Below are 18539 nucleotides of genomic sequence, written 5' to 3' on the forward strand. Positions count from 1 at the left end.
CAATGATGTTACATCAGTTTTTTTGTAATCCCTGAAGATGTCTCATTTACTGAGACGAAATATATATAGGAAGTATTAAATTCTGTTTTAATCCTTTCTGAGTATTGTACACAATCCATTTTAAGACCTATAGTAGATGCCACTAATGCACTTTGCTACAAGCTGTCAAAACAGCTGGCCAGCTCTTTGACCCCCTCTCACTGGACTTTCTACATCCTATATAAAAAACTCTACCCATTTTAAAACCCTCATAGAAAATCTAACCTTAAATAACACAGACATATTAGTAAGCTTTGACATCTCCTCATTGTTTACCAATATTCCCTTAATTGATACATCAACACTCTTAAAAAAGTTTTTCCTTCTGACATCCTAGATCTTTTTTCCTTTGCCATCAATTCTGGTTATTTTTCTTGGAAGAATAAAATCTACAAGCAGATAGAGGGAACTGCCATGGGTTCCCCCCCCCCTCACCCCTCTTGTCAATTTTTATATGGAAGAATTTGAAAAATGAGCCATAGACTCAGCCCCTCTCAAACCTTCTATATGGCTAAGATATGTAGACGATGTGTTCTCTATTTGGCCTCATGGCCCAGACACATTAGACTTTTTCCTCAGTCACCTCAACAGCCTACATCCAAGAATCCAGTTTACAATGGAAAAGGAAAAGAACAATTGTTTACCCTTCCTAGACACCTTAGTTACACACCTTCCCAATGGTACACTCTCCTTCACTGTATATAGAAAACCCCCCCACACACACAGGCAGATATATTCACAAACTCTCCCACCACCACCACCCCGCTCAACAATATGGCATTATTAAAACTCTCACCAAGAGAGCCCACAATCTTTGTTCCAGTGGAACCACCCTTACAACTGAGCTTGACCACATACACAACACTTTCCTCTCTAATGGCTACAGTGATCACAGTATTAAAAAAATAATCAGGTCCTCCCCTCTCCTCGGTCTTCTCTTCAGAAAGAGTTTAGAAATGCCATCATCATACCCTACATCCGTGGCACATCAGAAAAAATAGCCAAGATTTTAAAAAAGTACAACCTACACACAGCATTTAAGTCCCACCACAAACTTGCTACCCTTATCCACTCTACAAAAGATCAGCTCCCTCCTCTCTCAGTGCCTGGAGTCTATAAAGTACCCTGTTCATGTAAACTGGCATACTTTGGGCAGACAGGCAGATAAGCCACTATCCACCTGGAGGAACATAAGTCATACATTCACAAACACAACTATGGTCAGTCAGGCTTGGCTGACCATGTCTTGGATACAACCCACAGGATCTCATGGAAAAAAACCACCATGCTCCACCACAGCAAATTCAAAAAAGAGAAACTATTCTTAGAATCAGCAACAGCTCTCAGGAACCAACCAAATTTCAACAAATATGGTTGCATTAAGCTTCCTAAGATTTGGGAAATGCTTATCACCAGAGGTCCCACTTTACATTCCAGGCCACCTACAACCACCCTTAGAGGGTGCTAGATAGGACTTTAGTGTCACCCACGTGGTTGGGCTTAGTATTGTGTGTTATTTGTTCTTGATGTTACATTATTTTTTTTGTAATCCCTAAAGATGTCTCATTTACTGAGACAAAATATATATAGGAAATATTAAATTCTGTTTTAATCCTTTCTGAGTGCTGTATACAATCCATTAAGTCTCCAATATGATGCATTTAAGTATCCTGCTAATATTACATAGTAAATTCTCATTTATCTTATTATAAGCTATGGATATGAGAGTTAGGTTAGAAATAGATTACTTGAATAATGATTGAAAACCACAGAGATGAGAGTTCTGAGAAAGATTAAGGGAGTGAATAGATGGCATCAATGGCAGAATCATATTAAAAATGAAGATATTAAAAAGGAACTTGATATTGTTGACATTCAAGAATGTGTGAGCAGAGCTAATCTAAGATGATATGGCCACTTAAATAGAATGAGTGAGGAAAGGTTAGCAAGACAAGTATTTGATGTCAAGATGGCAAGAAAGAGATAAGAGGATGACTGAGGGTTAGGTGGAATGATTCACCTAACCAAGTGTCTGAGAAGCATGAAATGTTAGATATGTCAATATCAGAGTACTGAGAAGTAACAGACTAATTTGGAAGAAAATTATTGATAGGAGATTAATAATGATGTAAACAACTGATGATATATTTTGTAATTGTTCATAGAATTCAATACTATCATCTTTCTTCTGGAGCATATAATCCAATATTGTTAAGTAGTCTCTATGAAGCCAAATCATAATGCCTACTTTTGCCTTTGAATCTCTACTGATTCCACTATATATTATATTAAAGTTCTCAATTTACATGGTTCCTTTTTATTTTTACTTTTTTGTTTTAGTAATTATTGCAATTTTAAATCCTCTTGTATTGAATTCTACTTCTTTATAAGCCATTCCTCTTACATTCCAGGTCAAAATATTCATTATATTTTGTCAATACCACATTTGTTCTGCTGTGTCCATTCGAGAGTCATTTTCTGAGAAGCTATCCTAATGTTCTTCTTCACTGGCTTAAAAAATAAGGTATAAGATAAAATTCCTCATGTCAGGTTACTAGCCTGGCAATAAAGAGTTCAGTGATAGGCTACCGTAGGGTCTCTGGACTTGCTTTTTCCCCCAAATGCTTATACTAGCAATACTCAGTTCCTAATCCGTTTTGTGACAACAGGTCATGCTACAAGAAGGCAGGGCTGGCAGCTGATCAAGACACTGTTTGGCACATCTTTGATCCTATGTTTCTTCAAAACAGTAAAATATTTTAAAATTATATTTTTGAAGTCTCATAGCACCAGTGCATAATAATGCAAATTCACTACAGCAAGGGTTGATTGTATTTTTGTATAGTTTTTAAAATAGATCAAGTCAATTAAGGAATACAGCTATTCATCATCATCATCATACGTATCAAGGATTTAGGCCTAGTATGGCCCGTTCCGGCCTTAGAAGTCATCGTTGAATCGTTTAAGAGGACGTCCTGGTTTTCTTTTTCCTAATGGCTTGTACTTTAAGGCTTGTTTTGGTAGTCTTTCTATTTTCATTCTTTGAACGTGTTCCATCCACCTATGTTTATATTTTTTAATTTTTTCAATTACTGGTTCTTGGTTTAATTCTTTCATAATATCTTCGTTTCTTTTGTGATCAAATAGGGTATACTTTGCAGTTTTTCTCATAAACTTCATTTCTGCTGTTGTTAATCATTGTTTGTCTTTTTGTTTTATTGTCCAGATTTCGCTTCCATACATTAAGACCGGTAGGGCTAATGTATTGTATACTTTTAGCCTGGTTTGTTTTTGAACTAGGTTTGGTTTAAATATAGAGTTAATTACTCCTGTTATTTTTAAATATTTTGCAATTTTTATGTTTATATCTTTTTCATTTTCATAAGTGATCATACATCCTAGGTAGTTAAATGAATTCACCTGTTCTAAGATCTTGTTATCTAATACTATTTTAGTTCTTGCTGGATCTTGTCCTTTAAAGGCCATAGTTTTTGATTTTTCCGTTGATATTATCATACCATAATCTTTGGATATCTCATTTAGATTTAAAATAGCTTTCTGTAAGTTATCTTCAGAATTTGTAATTATTATTTGGTCGTCTGCAAAGAGGAGAGTGTTTAAGTTAACTGTAGGTAAAGTTCAATTCCTTGATGTAAATTTTTACTCCATTTTATTATTATTTCATTTAAGTAGATATTAAAAAGAGTTGCTGAGAGGGGACATCCCTGTCGGACCGCTTGGTTTATCTCTATTGTATATGATAGCTCATGATTTAATCTTATTTGTATTTGATTATTTTCATATATACTTGTGACAGCTTTTAGGATATTATTTGGTATTTGTCTTTCTTTTAATATGTTAAATAATATGTTTCTTTTAACTTTGTCAAATGCTTTTTCAAAGTCAATAAATGCAATATGTGTTTCTAAATTATATTCTCTTCTTTTCTCTATTATTAATTTTAGGCAGAAGGCTGGGTCTATACATGATCGTCCTTTTCTAAATCCATTTTGTACCTCTAGAATAAAGTTTTCGGAATATTTCATTAGTTTGTTATTTAAGATTCTGCTGTATATTTTGTAACATGAATTTAGTATACTGATACCTCTATAGTTTTTAGGGTCATCTCTATTACCTTTCTTAAAGATAGGAATCACAATTGCTTTTTTCCATTCTATTGGGGGGATACCAGTTGAGTAAATTTTATTTAAAAATAATAAGAGTCTTCCTTTGAATCTTGTTCCTGCATATTTATATAGTTCTGAACCTAGCTTATCTTCTCCAGGTGATTTTCCGTTTCTTGTTTCTTTCAGGCTGATTTCTAATTCTTCTTCAGTTATTTCCTTTTCATTTTCGTTAATTGTTTGCCAGTTGTCTTTTTTAAAATATTTGTCTGTCCATAGTTCTGTGTAGTAATTTAGAAATTCTTCTAATTTCAATTCAGTGTTTAATTTTATGTTTTCTTTGGTATCTGCATTTAGGTGTTTCAAAATCTTACATACATTGGGTCTTATTTTATATAAATCATGTTCTAAATTAGAAACAAATTTATTCCATGATTCTCTATGTCTTTTTCTGACTTCTCTTTTAGCTATGGCTCTTATTCTTTTATATTCTATTTCATCTTCTAATCTTTTACTGCTTAACCATTTGTGATAGGCTTCTTTTTTCTTTTTGATTATTTCTTTGATTGTATCATCCCGGATCTTCAGTTTTTTTCTTTTATTGAATTTTTTGGTCTTTCCTAAGCTTTCATTTGCTGCTGCATTTAGTATCATTTTTATATTAAGCCATTCTATTTCTATTTCTTCATTTTGTTTTATTTTATCTAGATACTGGTTAATTCTTTGTTCATATAGCCATTGTACATTTGTGTCATTCAATAGTCTAGTTTTATAAACAAATGTTTCAATTTTTCTTTCTGTTCTTGTTACTTGTAGCCATTTAGGTGGTAATCTTAATTTTATTTTAACAAGGAAGTGGTCACTGCTTATTTCATATCCTCTGTGAACTCTAACATCTAGTGAAAATTTTGATGTCTTTTCATTTAATATGAAGTATACAGCTATTAATCATTCAAATTAGCAAGGGATACAGCTATTAATCATTCAAAAACATAACATTCTTACTGTCCTTGTCAACCACTATCACTAATAAATGATCACCAGTTTGAATTGCATAGTGAATGCTCTTATTCACCACCTCTGGACAAATAGTATGAAAAAGTTTGGAAAAACCTAAACAAATGTTCTTGATATTTCTGAGTCCAAATGAGATCACCATGACCTTTTGTTATTTGCAATTGCTGATAGTTTTATCTTAGCTATACACTAGAGGTGATGGTGAATCACAAACATCTAACTAATAGTGAAGCATTTCATCACTTCCTTCTTTAATTTTTCTCTCTCCCTTTGGTACACCAAGAAGAAAGTAAACACACTATATACTCTTCTTTCTTATTTGACAAATTCTATGTGACTATAGAACCAACAAAATTTCTAGAATATCATCACCTCCTTAAATGCTGATCTTCAAAACCATTCTTCAGTGAGGATCAAACATCTCATCATAGTAACAGCAAAACTCATTCATGAATTTTTTTCATATAAAAACTACTTTCAATAAAGACTTTTACATATGAGCTTCTGTAGCTCGGTCAGAATTAACAATGGCTTTCGATTAGATAAACTATCATCATATCAAATTCTTGCCATGTACCCTCAAGAGGATATGATAGTACTACATGAAAAATTTACATCTTTACTAACTTCTTATCTACAATTTTCCTCCAAATCAGTGTTACTTGTCAAGACTCCAACATTATCAGATCTTATATTTCTATCTTCTAAGGCACTTTTTACCATATCAATCCACCTATATCTTGGTCTTCCTTAGGGTCATTTTCCTGCCAACCTGGAAGAGAACACTTCTGCTAATCTTTCCTCTCCCATTCTGTTTAAGTGACCATACCACTTGAGATTAGCTCTGCTAATGCATTCCTGGATGCTGATAATGTCAAGTTCTTTCCTAATATCCTCATTTTTAATATGATACTGCCATTGATGCCATCTGTTCACGCCTTTAATCTTTCTCAGGACTCTCATATCTGCAGTCTCTAGTCTTTGGTCAAGTCTTTTACTTCTGACCCAGCTCTCAGATCCATAAGTTAAAACTGGTTTGAACACTGTTTTGTATACAGCTAATTTAGTGTTCCGACTAATTTCTCTCCTATTCCATATGAATTTATTCAATTGACTTCTTAGAATACCAGCTATTGTAATATTAGAACATTAGAATAGTTGATTCTATTGTCTATTTCCATATTTAATTTACCATTTTCACTAAAAATCGTGCCTAAGTAGCTGAAATGTTGTTTGTTCCACAGGTTCTCCGTTCACAATGCAGTTGACATTTTCAACGATTTTGTCCATTTTCATTGTCTTTGTCTTTTTATTGCTGACCTTTATACCATATCTATTACAACAGTTATTCAATTTAGTCAGGGAATCTTGCAGACTTTTACTGGATTTATTTAGAAGTATAACAGTATCAGCATAAAGTAAAGAGCTGAGATTAACATCTCCAATTCTGATATCATGTTTAATACCACTTTCCTTCATAATATGATCCATATAGATAATGAATAACAGAGGGGATAATGTACATCCTTGTCTCACACCAGATTTAATATTAAACCATCTTCCTGTACTTCCTTCAATTCTAACTGCTGAATTACAACTCAAATAAACACTAAGTATTGTTTGATATAATACTCCACTGACACCATACATTTTGTTCTGTAGCGTTTTGAATAGATTATCTCTTGGCACTTTGTCATATACCTTTTCCAGATCTACAAAAGATAAATACAGATCTTTATTGTATTCCAATGATTTCTAAACTATTTGTCGTAAAGTGAAGATCTGATCCTGACATCCTCTTTTTGGCCAGCTTGTTCTTCACCAAGCTTTTCTTCAACACAATTCTTCTCAACCGTTTCTCAAGTATACTTGCATAAATCTTACCAGGAAACTCAGTAGGGAAATACCTCTGTAATTCTCACATTCAGTTTTATTTCCCTTTTTATATATGGGTACTATGAGAGCTCTACTCCAATCAACAGCAATTCGTCCCTCTATCCAGGCCTTTTGAACTATGCAGTGCAGCCACTGTAAGACTTTTATACCACCATACTTCAGCATTTCTGGTCAACTATCATCTACTCCTGCTGCCTTTCCACATTTCAAGCCTTTGATGGCTTTTTCTACTTCAAGTATGGATATGTATTCCTGACTGTATGCCTGTTGAGTGTTTTTTTACCACTGTGCTATCACTGCTTGTTTCATTTAGCAATTTTTCGAAGTAATTACTCCATACTTCAAGGATATCTTTTTCTTTTGTTTTCATGTCACCTTTATCATCTCTAACTCCTTTTACAGCACTCTTTCCTCCATGTCTAAGCTTCTTCAACAACCTCCAGAATATTTTGCCATCTTCTTGATATTTATTTTCTATGTTCTTGCCAAAGTCCTCGCATGACTTTTATTTAGCTAGTTCTACACAGTGTTTAGCTTTCTTATATTTATCTCTGTATTCTCTAAGAGCACAAGCTGACTTATTTGCAGGAACTTTTGATATGCTTTCTTCTTTTCTTCCACTGCCTCTTTATCTTCCTGTGTCCACCATGGATAAACTAAAAGACATTAATGGCTTCCTGTGTCCACCATGGATAAACTAAAACATTAGATAAATTAAAAGGTATTAATTTATCTGGAAAGAAAAGCATTATCAAAACTTTTTATAAGTTATCCAAGGAACTAGGTTTTTCTTTCACTCTAAGCATTACTTTACCTCTCAACAAATAGTACAAATTACAACTATCCATCCACCCACAGAATACTTTTCTTGTAAGTAGGAATGATGATAAGAGTTCTTTAAAAATTTCACTCCATTGTACTCCACTACCACTCAGCATGCCCATTCAAGAGATTCCATCCATCCAACCATAGAATACTTTTCTTATAAGTGGGAATGATGCTTCTTCCAAGAATTCTTTTAATTGAAAAATCAAAGTAACTAATAATTCATCTCATTAATGACTGGAAGAGAAGAAATTATTTTAATATAGATGTCTCCATTATGCTATGCAAAACTGTCTCAAAAATAGTAAATGTTTCTGTTCATTAATGTTCTACCACTGGAAGGTAGAACTATACTATTTTGTTTCTTCTATTAAATTCTCTCTCTCTTGTTAAAAAAGAAATGATGACTAATAAAAACTGATATTTCATTAGGGCTGCTTAGTCCACAGAGATAACTAATAGTGTTGAAAATTTACTTCAAGTTTTGCATGAAGTGCAGTTTGATGGATTACTGTAATATTATTTCTTGGACTATATGTTTCTCGTGAATTTGTTTAATTTTGTTGAGCTCATGTAAGGATTTATTTATTGCACTGTTTAAATTGAAAGAAAGTGTGTGAAGATGAATTAATTATTAATTTACAGTTTAATGACTTGTGTATATATTTTTATTAAGAAAATTGTATAAAATTACTGTAAATATTATTTGATTAATTAAATTATTTACTTGGATATACTTCAAGTAATTTCTCAGTAGCAACTCAATACAAAGGTTTTTATTATTATTATTATTATTGAGTTGAATCAGTAGCATTAAAAAGACAAATACAAATCAGGAAAAACATAGCTTCATCTTTACATAATGTTGAGTTTTACTAGCACTGAAATTAAGAAGATTATCACAACCTCACTGAAGAATAGTTTTTGGAGATCAGAAATTAGAACAGTAGACGTGAATATCCTGGAAATTTTGCTGAATTGTGTCATGCAGCATTTAGTCAAATGATAAAAAAGAGTACAGTGAGCATGTGCTGTCATCAGCAAAACTGTGGCTTGGATCTACAATCAACTAGAAAAGTGTGATGATGATGATATAAAGGAGGAGAATAGGTGAAAGAACAAAGCCTTGTGGAACCTCAAAATTAAATGCATGGTTTGAAGATAAAGGTCAATCCACAATAATGCATACTGTGCAACTAGAAGAGAAGACAGACCATATGATGGAAGCTCTTAATAGTTCTCTGTGCCAAATGCAATCAAATGATTTAGATATATCAAGAGCAATCACTTGAGATTCTCCAATTTTTCAATATTTGCCCAAAAATGGACAACATACGCAAGAATACCCACTGGTGATGCTAACTGACAGTGGAAAAAAATCCATACAATCTGTTAGTTGAGAAATTCCAGATAACATAGAAGTTGACCATAATTATTATCACCAGTCATTTTCTTTCCACTGCTGGACAAGTCCTACCTTGAGCTTTTCTATGCCACCAAGTACCAGCCATTTGTTTAATCTCATCCTCCCCACCATCTCTTTGATTTTCCTGTAGCTCTCTTTCTATCTTCTGAATACCATTTAGATAACAAAGTTGTTCATCTTTAAGTATTACTTCTTGTGTTACCTCCTTAAATGTCCATTGCCATTTGGATCTTTTAATGTTACCATGTCCCACATCCTGATCTGAGCTCTGATCTAGGCATTGCGTTTTCTATCTTGAATGGTCATACAAAGAACTGATCTTTCCATTTTCCTCTGGGTCATCCTCAACTTGTTAGTCAATATTTTAGTCAAAGTCCACATTTTACTTTCATATGTCATGACTGGAAGTATACAACTGTTGAATATTTTTAAGACAGATTGAGAGGTTTCCTGTGAATGTTTCATTGTGCTTTCCAAATTCTACCCAACCAAGTTGAATTTTATGTATAATTTCTTCTTCACAGCCAACCTTCACTGTGTGATGTTTTGTCCTATGTAAACATAAAAGGACACTATATTAATTTCCTGATATTCCATATGTGGTGGCTTGTTTTGGTTATGTATTTATTATACATTATTTTTGTCTTTGTTTATATTTAATGCTTTCTTTTTATTTTCTGCATTCAATTAATTGATTTGTTGATGTTTTCTGCATTGATTTCTTTCCAAGTACTATAATTCCTCCATTCTTCCAATCCAAATTTTTAAAAATTTCTTCTAGAGTTGCTGTAAATAATTTAGGTGAAATTGCATCTCCCTGTCTACTCCCTTTTTTTATAAGAAATTTCATATTTGTTCTTAATTTTACTGATATAGTTGAATTTTTATATACAGTAGTCCCCACTTTACACCGACCTTCCATGCATTTCTTCTCTCAACCGACTTGTGTTCAGTGCATTTATAGAAGTCATGCATGGTGCATCTTTTAGAAACTGTGCTGTGTGCCTCTTATATTTGTGCTTATAATACAGTATTCATATTTATATTTGTATCCTTTCCTTTAGTGTTACAGGTGATCAGCATTCATTTAGTAAATTATGGAGACTACAATCACGTTAGGAATAATTACTTTAATTCTCTGTTTCAACCTTTATTAAGGTCATTACCTGGACTATATATATATATATATATATATATATATATATATATATATATATATATATATATATACTGTACAAAGACAAGCTATATTACTTTCAAATGGTATGCCAAAGTGACAATGATTTGATAATTCGCTGGCCTGACCTGTAGTGAGAAAAAAAAAAAAAAAAACTACATCCAAGTTAGATCCTATCTATAACATCATCAGAGAACAAATTCATATAAATACATTTTATAGCAAAATTGGTTGCCTAATCAATAATTTAACATAAGTGTTTGTTATTAAAGCTTAGATTGCTACAGTCCTAATTATAATTAACTCTTAGACCAAAAGGTTACGTGGATAGAATGTGCCATTCATATTCTTGGGATTTTTATACCACCATTATTGTCAAGATTAGTGTGGTTGATAAGAATTTCATAGGCTTCTTTAAATTTACACTCATATATACTCCAGGATAGGACAGTAGAAGAAGTAGATCCTTCAATGAGTTGAATAAGTTTTGCAAGAGGTTCAAAAAAATCCCAATATGGATGGCACATATTATATCCACATAACCTTTTGGTCTAAGAGTTAATTATAATTAGGACTGTAGTAATGTAGAATATTAGCTTTAATATAACAAACACATATGTTACATTACTGATTAGGGCACCAGTTTTGCTGTATTAAAAGTATTTATATGAATTTTTTTCTCTGATGATGTTATAAATAGGATACAGCTTTGATGTATTTTTTTTTTTCCCTCCACTAGTGGCCAGGCCAGTAGAATAATGGTTGATCAAATCATTTTGGCATACTGTTTGAAATGTAATATAGCATGTATATACAAAGATAAGTATGTATACTGCAGATCATCGATGACCTTAATATGAAGGTCGAAAGATCGAGAAATTAAAGTAATTATTCCTAACACGGTTGTATTCTCCATAATTTACCAAAATGAATACTTATATTTGTGATTATAATGGCACCTAAGTGTAATGATAAAGCTTCCATATAATGAAAAATTTCATCAGATGATATCCTATAACATCCATTCAGAAGTTTATAGACCTCTATCATATCATCCTCTTTCTCCTGTTAACCAGAGTCTGTAATCCACATACTCACAATTTGTCCTCATAATCTAAATCTCATAATCCAGAGATAATCTTGTAATTCTTCTTTGCACCCTTTCCACAGCTTCTTTATCCCCTTGGAACCTGAGAGACCAAATCTACACAGAATAATCCAGGTGCAATCTTATCAAGACCTCATAAAGAGGCAAAATAACTTCCTTATCCTTATATGTTAAGGTTCGCTTCAAACATTGCAATTACCCTCCAAGTTGTATTTGCAACTTTTACTATGTGATCTTTGAACTTCAAATTCCTATCCACTATTATGCCAAGGTTGCTAGCTTAATCATTTTCTTATAGCATAACCCAGCTAATATAATATGCCGCTGGAAATCTCATCACACCAAACTGCATAACTTTACACTTACTAAATTAAACTGATAGTGATTTTCATTTGCCCAAATTTCCAACCTATTCAGATCATTTTGTAGTACTGGATATCAGTAGCATCCCTAATTGCCTGCCTCGCTTTGCATCATCGATAAACAATTGCACATCTTCTGTTAGTCCTTTCCTAATGTCGTTAATGTATAGATTAAACAACAATGATCCAAGGATTGAACCCCGTGGTATACCACTGGTCACCTTAAATCTGGCAGATTCACACTCACTGTAAAGTACTTTTTGATATCTGTCTGTCAACCATCCCCCGATCCAAGTCAAGAGTTTATATTCCAATCCCATATTCTCCAGTTTATGCAACAGCCTTTCATGTGGTATCCTATCAAATGCCTTAGTGAAATCCAACATTATCATAGTGTATCCATTCCCTTTATCCAACTCAGCTGTAGCATTATTCTAAAATATGAGCAAATTGCTAAAACATGACTCATTTAAATCGAGAAATTAAAGTAATTATTCCTAACATGGTTGTATTCAACATAATATTCTACTGCCATGGTCATGCCAGTAGAATAACATGTGATCAAATTATTGTTTCTCTAGCTTACAGTTAATAATGTAACTAAATAAATAAAATAAATAATGTATATTTATGTATGCTCCAGATGATGATGATCTTGATATAAAGATCGAAATGTCAGGATAATAAAAAAGTTTTTTAACACGGTTGTAAATTCCATAAAATTTTTAAATAAATGCCGATCACATGGGGGAGGAGGAGAGGGAGAGAGAGGATGTTTGATCATACAAATCGACTTCAAAGCCAGAAACTGCTTCACTGGCAGCACACAGTGTGTGGGTGCATTGTCATGTAACAGAAACCAATTGTTGTTGTGGAACAGTTCTTTCCTGACATATCGCATGTGTGTATACAACCAGTACAGACATTGCATTAAAAAAATAAATAAATAAATAAAATAAAAATAAAAAGATCGATTGTCTTGACATGTGATTTTTGCAACCTGACTTTCTTCTGAAAGTGAGAAGACGGATGACAGATGTGGTGAAAGCTAGGGAAATTATTGCCCAGGCAACAATTTCCCTAGCTTTCACCACATCTATCATCTGTCCATGCAGAAACTGACCATTCACAGCATGGTTCATCCTCCAGGGACTCCCTCCTCTCTCTTTAAACACTGAAAATCAGTGGAACGCCTGTGCATGGCTCAGATAATCATCGGCGTCAACTTTTTTTAGGTCTTGGTACACTTCTGTAGCAGTTTTTCCTAATTTACAGTAAAATTTTATCGAAGCTCTTGCTCCACGATGCAACTTCTGACGAGCTCCACTCACACTCTTACTTCAACAGTTGCCACATGAAAATTGCTGCATCACCCAACTCAAAAGTTGCATCTGTGATTACAACACATACACTCTACTGGTCAAAACTATAAACATGTTTGTTGCTTTTATTCAATTCCCTATGCACAGCTTGGTGAGATATGGATTGGCAACTGCCTTCATTAAATGCTCCTATTAATTGCTGCACACAGGAAGTTCTGTTTTGAAGGGCTGTTCCTGTAAAAAATCGATCTATTTCTTAACAGGCACACTGTGTATACAGTACATTCTTAAGAGAATTCACATTAAAGAAAATACAAGCCAGGAACAAATTTAGTACAGGTATCCCATGCTTAACATGGGATTTGATTAACGCAGCGAAATTAATTACAACAATCCCTTGATATACGCAGCAAGAGTTTTAATTAACGCGCCTTTAAATTTACCATGTAAAAACATGAAAGCCTCAAGGCGTGAGCATGATGACATCATTCCTCCCATCAAGCCATGCTAGAGAGTTATTTTGCTCGTTATCATAGAATTTATGCTGATAAGAAAAAACCTATGGTTCTTTTTAAAACTAAAACTGTTCAAATGACTCTTGATAATTTTTTTTGATAAAAAATTCCAATAACTAATGTAGGCACAAGTATTCATTAAACATTTATTTTGCATTTATTTTTTTATCTTTCCTAAAAGTGTACCATATAAAATGAATTACTAGCATAATCAATAATGTACGAATTGTAATTTTTGCCATTGATTATTATATTTGATTAAAGTGATTTTGATATATGCGGTAACATCAAGGGATACCTGTATATACATTCTTTTTTTTTAAACAATTATTTTAGAAATTAACATTCTTACCTTGAAATATATTTTAAATAGCTGATTCACTAAATTAAGCATTCCCCATCTCTTCGAATCATCTTGAGAAGAACGGCTATAAAATAATTTGAAATTTTAATCATTCTAGAATTTCTTTTGTGTGGAAAACAATTTATAACTTATAGATATTACAGAAAGTTATACATTTTATCCACAAATTAAACATATATAAACATAATCACAGTAAAAGCATTTAATATATATATATATATATATAATGTGCCATCCTGTGATAGTGTCATGTCGAAAATCACTAAGCTCATAAGCATGGCTTGTTTAAGGTTTTATGGCATAAGGACAACTATTGTCATACTGCACCAGTAAAGATCAAAGTAATATATAAGGTAAAATAGCAATATATAATATACAGATAAGAATATATAAAAAAGGAGGTATAAAAGAAGTGTACAGAAAGAAGTGTAAAAAAAAATATATATAAAGAATAGGTGTAAAAAGAACGTCTATGAAAAACAAATATAAAAAAGTTCACAAAACACAGTTAAAACAACGAGGTATTAAAGTCTAGATATGAAAACAGCAGCGTATGAATAAAAATAATGTTAACCATCTATATATGAGTGTGGCCTGAAAAGTTCTCGGCCTAACAATGAAAAAACGAATTTATAATTTCAAAATTACTTTTATTTTTCAACTAATCTCCCTTAAGACTAATACATTTATTCCAGCGATAATCCAGTGCTATTATCATGTCCCTGTAGTGGTTCTCAGTAAGATCTGCAAAATATCCCTCAAGCTGCAATCACCTCTTGATTCGAAGAAAAACGCTGACCAGCGAGGAAGAGTTTTAGTTTTGGGAAGAGATAGAAGTCAGAGGGAGCCAAATCTGGGGAATAGGGTAGATGTAACAATTCATAGTACAGAGCCCTTAATTTTCCTATTGCCGAAACACTTTTGTGGGCAGATGCATTGTCCTGATGAAAGATGACTTTTTCCTTCTGCAAACTGGGTGTTTTCTCACAAATTTTTTCATCTAGTCTGGTTAAAAGATTGGAATAATATTTCCCCGTTATTGTTTTACCCTTTTCAAGACAATTAATAAAGAAAATTCCTTTAGCATCCCAAAACACCAATGACATGACCTTTCCTGCTGATGGAACTGACTTTGTCTTCTTTGGAGCTGAACAACTGGCTTCTGTCCACTGTTTTGATTGCTGTTTGGATTCTAGTGTGTAATGGTGAATCCAAGTCTCATCCATAAATCAATGCACAAAATAAGTTTTATTCTTGTTAAAATGCTCCAAACATTGTTCAGAGATTTTCATGCGAGTGCATTTTTGATCTGCTGTGAGCACTGCACTCATCTTCAGCAAAGCTTTCTCGTATGCAATTCTTCATGTAAAATATATCCTACACATTCCTTTGAAATGCATATAGTCTCAACAATTTCACGCACTTTGACTCGAGGGTCATCCAATACCATATCGTGCACTGGATCAATGATTTCTCGCGTTGTTGCACTTTTTTGGATGTCCTTCACGTGGATCATTTTCAAGGCTGGTACGGCTACGTTTAAACTTGGCAGCCCATTTCTTAATTGTCGAAAATGAAGGAGAAGAGTGCCCATAAACTTTTATGAACTTCGAATGAATTTCTTTTGACATTAAACCTTCTTTTACAAAGAATTTTATAACCACATGATACTCAAGTTTATCCATTTCAAGGGATACAGACAACACTTTTGCTTCCGACAGTTTATAAAACAAACTACTTGATAGAAAGACTTGTAATTTCAGATGGATGCTTATGACAGATGTACCAACTTAGAAAAAAAAATCTTGCCGATAGTGTTGCCATCTATGGTGGATGACAAGAACTTTTCAGATCATCCTCATACAGTGAAAAAACTTGATTTTTTGTAAAAATTTAAAAATGAATTTGACAGTGAGCCTGATAAAATCTGCCTGGTTTGAATAAGGCTGAGACAGATTATTGGCTAAAATAGTGAGTGTACTCAATGATGAAATGAGGGCAGTCAATTAAACTATGACTGATGGTTAGTCTGGTACCACAGAACTCAAACACAGGCACATCATTCATTCCTATTGAGGAATGTCATCATTCCTCAATAGGAAGGAGTGTGCAAGATGACTATGACCCATGTGGAGCAAAGCAAGAACAAATTCCTGCTTATGGTCTGCTTAGATTAAACTTCAGCTATTTGATTTTGGGCTTGACTTGATGGAGCTTATTATTGGTCTCTAGTCCATGATGAATGTCACTGGGATAAAAGTTTGTGCCTGACGATGTGCCAGTAATTGGTGCATCAGACAAATGGTGGAAGCTTGAGAAATGAGCTGACATAGCTGCAGTATCTACACATACGGTCCACTGAAGTAAAAACTTTCATTAATACTGTGGTTCCATATAGGCAAGCAGCTGCCAATACCAATCCTCTTCAATTCCCTATGCACAGTTTGGTGAGATATGGATTGGGAACTGCCTTCATTAAATGCTCCTATTAATTGCTGCACATAGGAAGTTCTGTTTGTCTGTAAAAACCTCAAAGGATGGCGATATCATTCCTGAAAGACTGTCTAAGGACAAAAGTTATGCTTCAAAGATAAGCAATGCAGATTATTTTTCTGCTGATTAAATACCCAAGATCTGAGATATCTCATCTTTTGAGAAACCAGTCAACCCTGCTGATTTCAAAATTGTGGCTCCAGCCAGATGGTCACCTACAATAAGCCTTTTATTGAACTCCGAAAGATCCTTTGTTTTTCCTATTGTGATCAACACTATTGATGATTATTGATCAGCAGCAGCATTCTTAAATAGTTGCCTAGAACATGTAGTGATGCACATGACCAAGTATTTTGCATATATACTGCATAAATGACATTTACATCTGCCTAAAAGTTTCTAATTCAGTGGCTGGTATGTGTACAGCCTCATTTCACTCAATCTAGCTTGGAATTCACAAAAGCAAACAATTAAGTATACCATCCATAATTAATAGAAGACATACCAGATTCGAGAGAGAGAGAGTCCAGGATATACTGCAGTTCTAGATATCTGAGAGAACTTTGTGAATCTGAATATATTAAGCACCTTTGGCAGCATGCAATCTTATGTATTTTAATGCAAACTATTGCATACAGCTCAGCAGCAAAGTTGTTATATTATAGTGGGATCTAGGCAACAAACACTATGCTGTCTGAGAAGACAGCAGATCCCACTAGGACCTCCGACTTTGAAATGTTGGTGTAAACAAGCAGAAAAATCAGAACTCCTGTCTATGTCCTTGAAAGAGCTGCCAGTAAACAATAGGAGATGGAATATTTGGGCAACTTGTGGAAAGAAAAACTGTACAGTGATATGGATGAATGGTGTGGAGGAAGTGTATTTATGGTATCTGTACTATGTTATTTACTCCAATATCTACAGATTGTAAGAAAGTGTTTGCAAACCAAAGGGTCACGTGACAGTCAGATTGGTGTGGTATATATTCTACGCTGTGTGCAAAAAATAGTTGGTCACATGGGATGGTCTGGCAGGCATTTTGTTTTCTTAGCATATAATAGAGACGAAAGTTTTTTCACTTGGCTATGCTACCAATTATATATTTGGTTTAATCCTTTATCCAAGTAAAGGATTAAACCAAATATATAATTGGTAGTATAGCCAAGTGAAAAAACTTCCATCAACTATCTCTAATCCAGATAATTTTAATAATACGGTGTTGACACCTTTTGGCAACTGATATATGGTGATATGACCTCTGAATTACTTCCACCTTAGTATCGCCACCTCTGGGTCTGGCTCCCACTAATGAGACCTCAATAAAGGTCGAAACCGGTCTGGGTAGTGACCCTTTCCATAATGCATAGCATTATACATATCCATAAGGATGTACTTTGCATTATGGGATACTAAGGCAAGTGATCAGAACTTATACCATCTTTACCACGAGTTGCCCCAGTCCTGAAAATACTTCAGGCACAAACTTTGTTTGTTTACACTTGGATAAAGGATTAAACCAAATATATAATCAATATAATAGAGACAGCTGTTTACATCAAAGTGACAAAGGTGGTTCATTTGCCAAATGGGAAATGACCCATTTGCAAATCTTATGGCTTGATAGTGAACAAGATCCAACTATTGCAGAATGCTTTCTCTTTGGCTGAACCAAAGACTTGGGACCCATAATCAAGTTTGATCTAATCAGCGTGCTCTGTACAATCAAAGCAAAGAAAATCTGTTGGCATCCCAAGAGGTGTATGATAGAATATGAAAATTGTTCATTGGTTTATAGCACCTATCTTACAACTAACATATGTGAGAAATGAAACTGAGTTTTTTGTTAAATTATGAGTCACAAGAACTTGGCT

General features: G+C 33.6%; 1 protein-coding gene across 1 annotated transcript in view; it reads right to left on the reverse strand.

The window, feature by feature from the left end:
* PCID2 (PCI domain-containing protein 2) overlaps window positions 1–18539 on the reverse strand; it is a 191431-nt gene that overhangs the window by 97278 nt on the left and 75614 nt on the right. The window contains exon 8 of the mRNA XM_090411518.1: window positions 14164–14239. Within this exon, the coding sequence (XP_090267644.1) occupies window positions 14164–14239 (76 nt within the window). The remainder of the gene's footprint in view (window positions 1–14163; window positions 14240–18539) is intronic.

This window comes from Typopeltis vanoorti, chromosome 21 (assembly GCF_054136105.1).
Source record: "Typopeltis vanoorti isolate ZY-2024b chromosome 21, IOZ_Tvanoo_1.0, whole genome shotgun sequence".
NCBI lineage: Eukaryota > Metazoa > Arthropoda > Arachnida > Uropygi > Thelyphonidae > Typopeltis > Typopeltis vanoorti.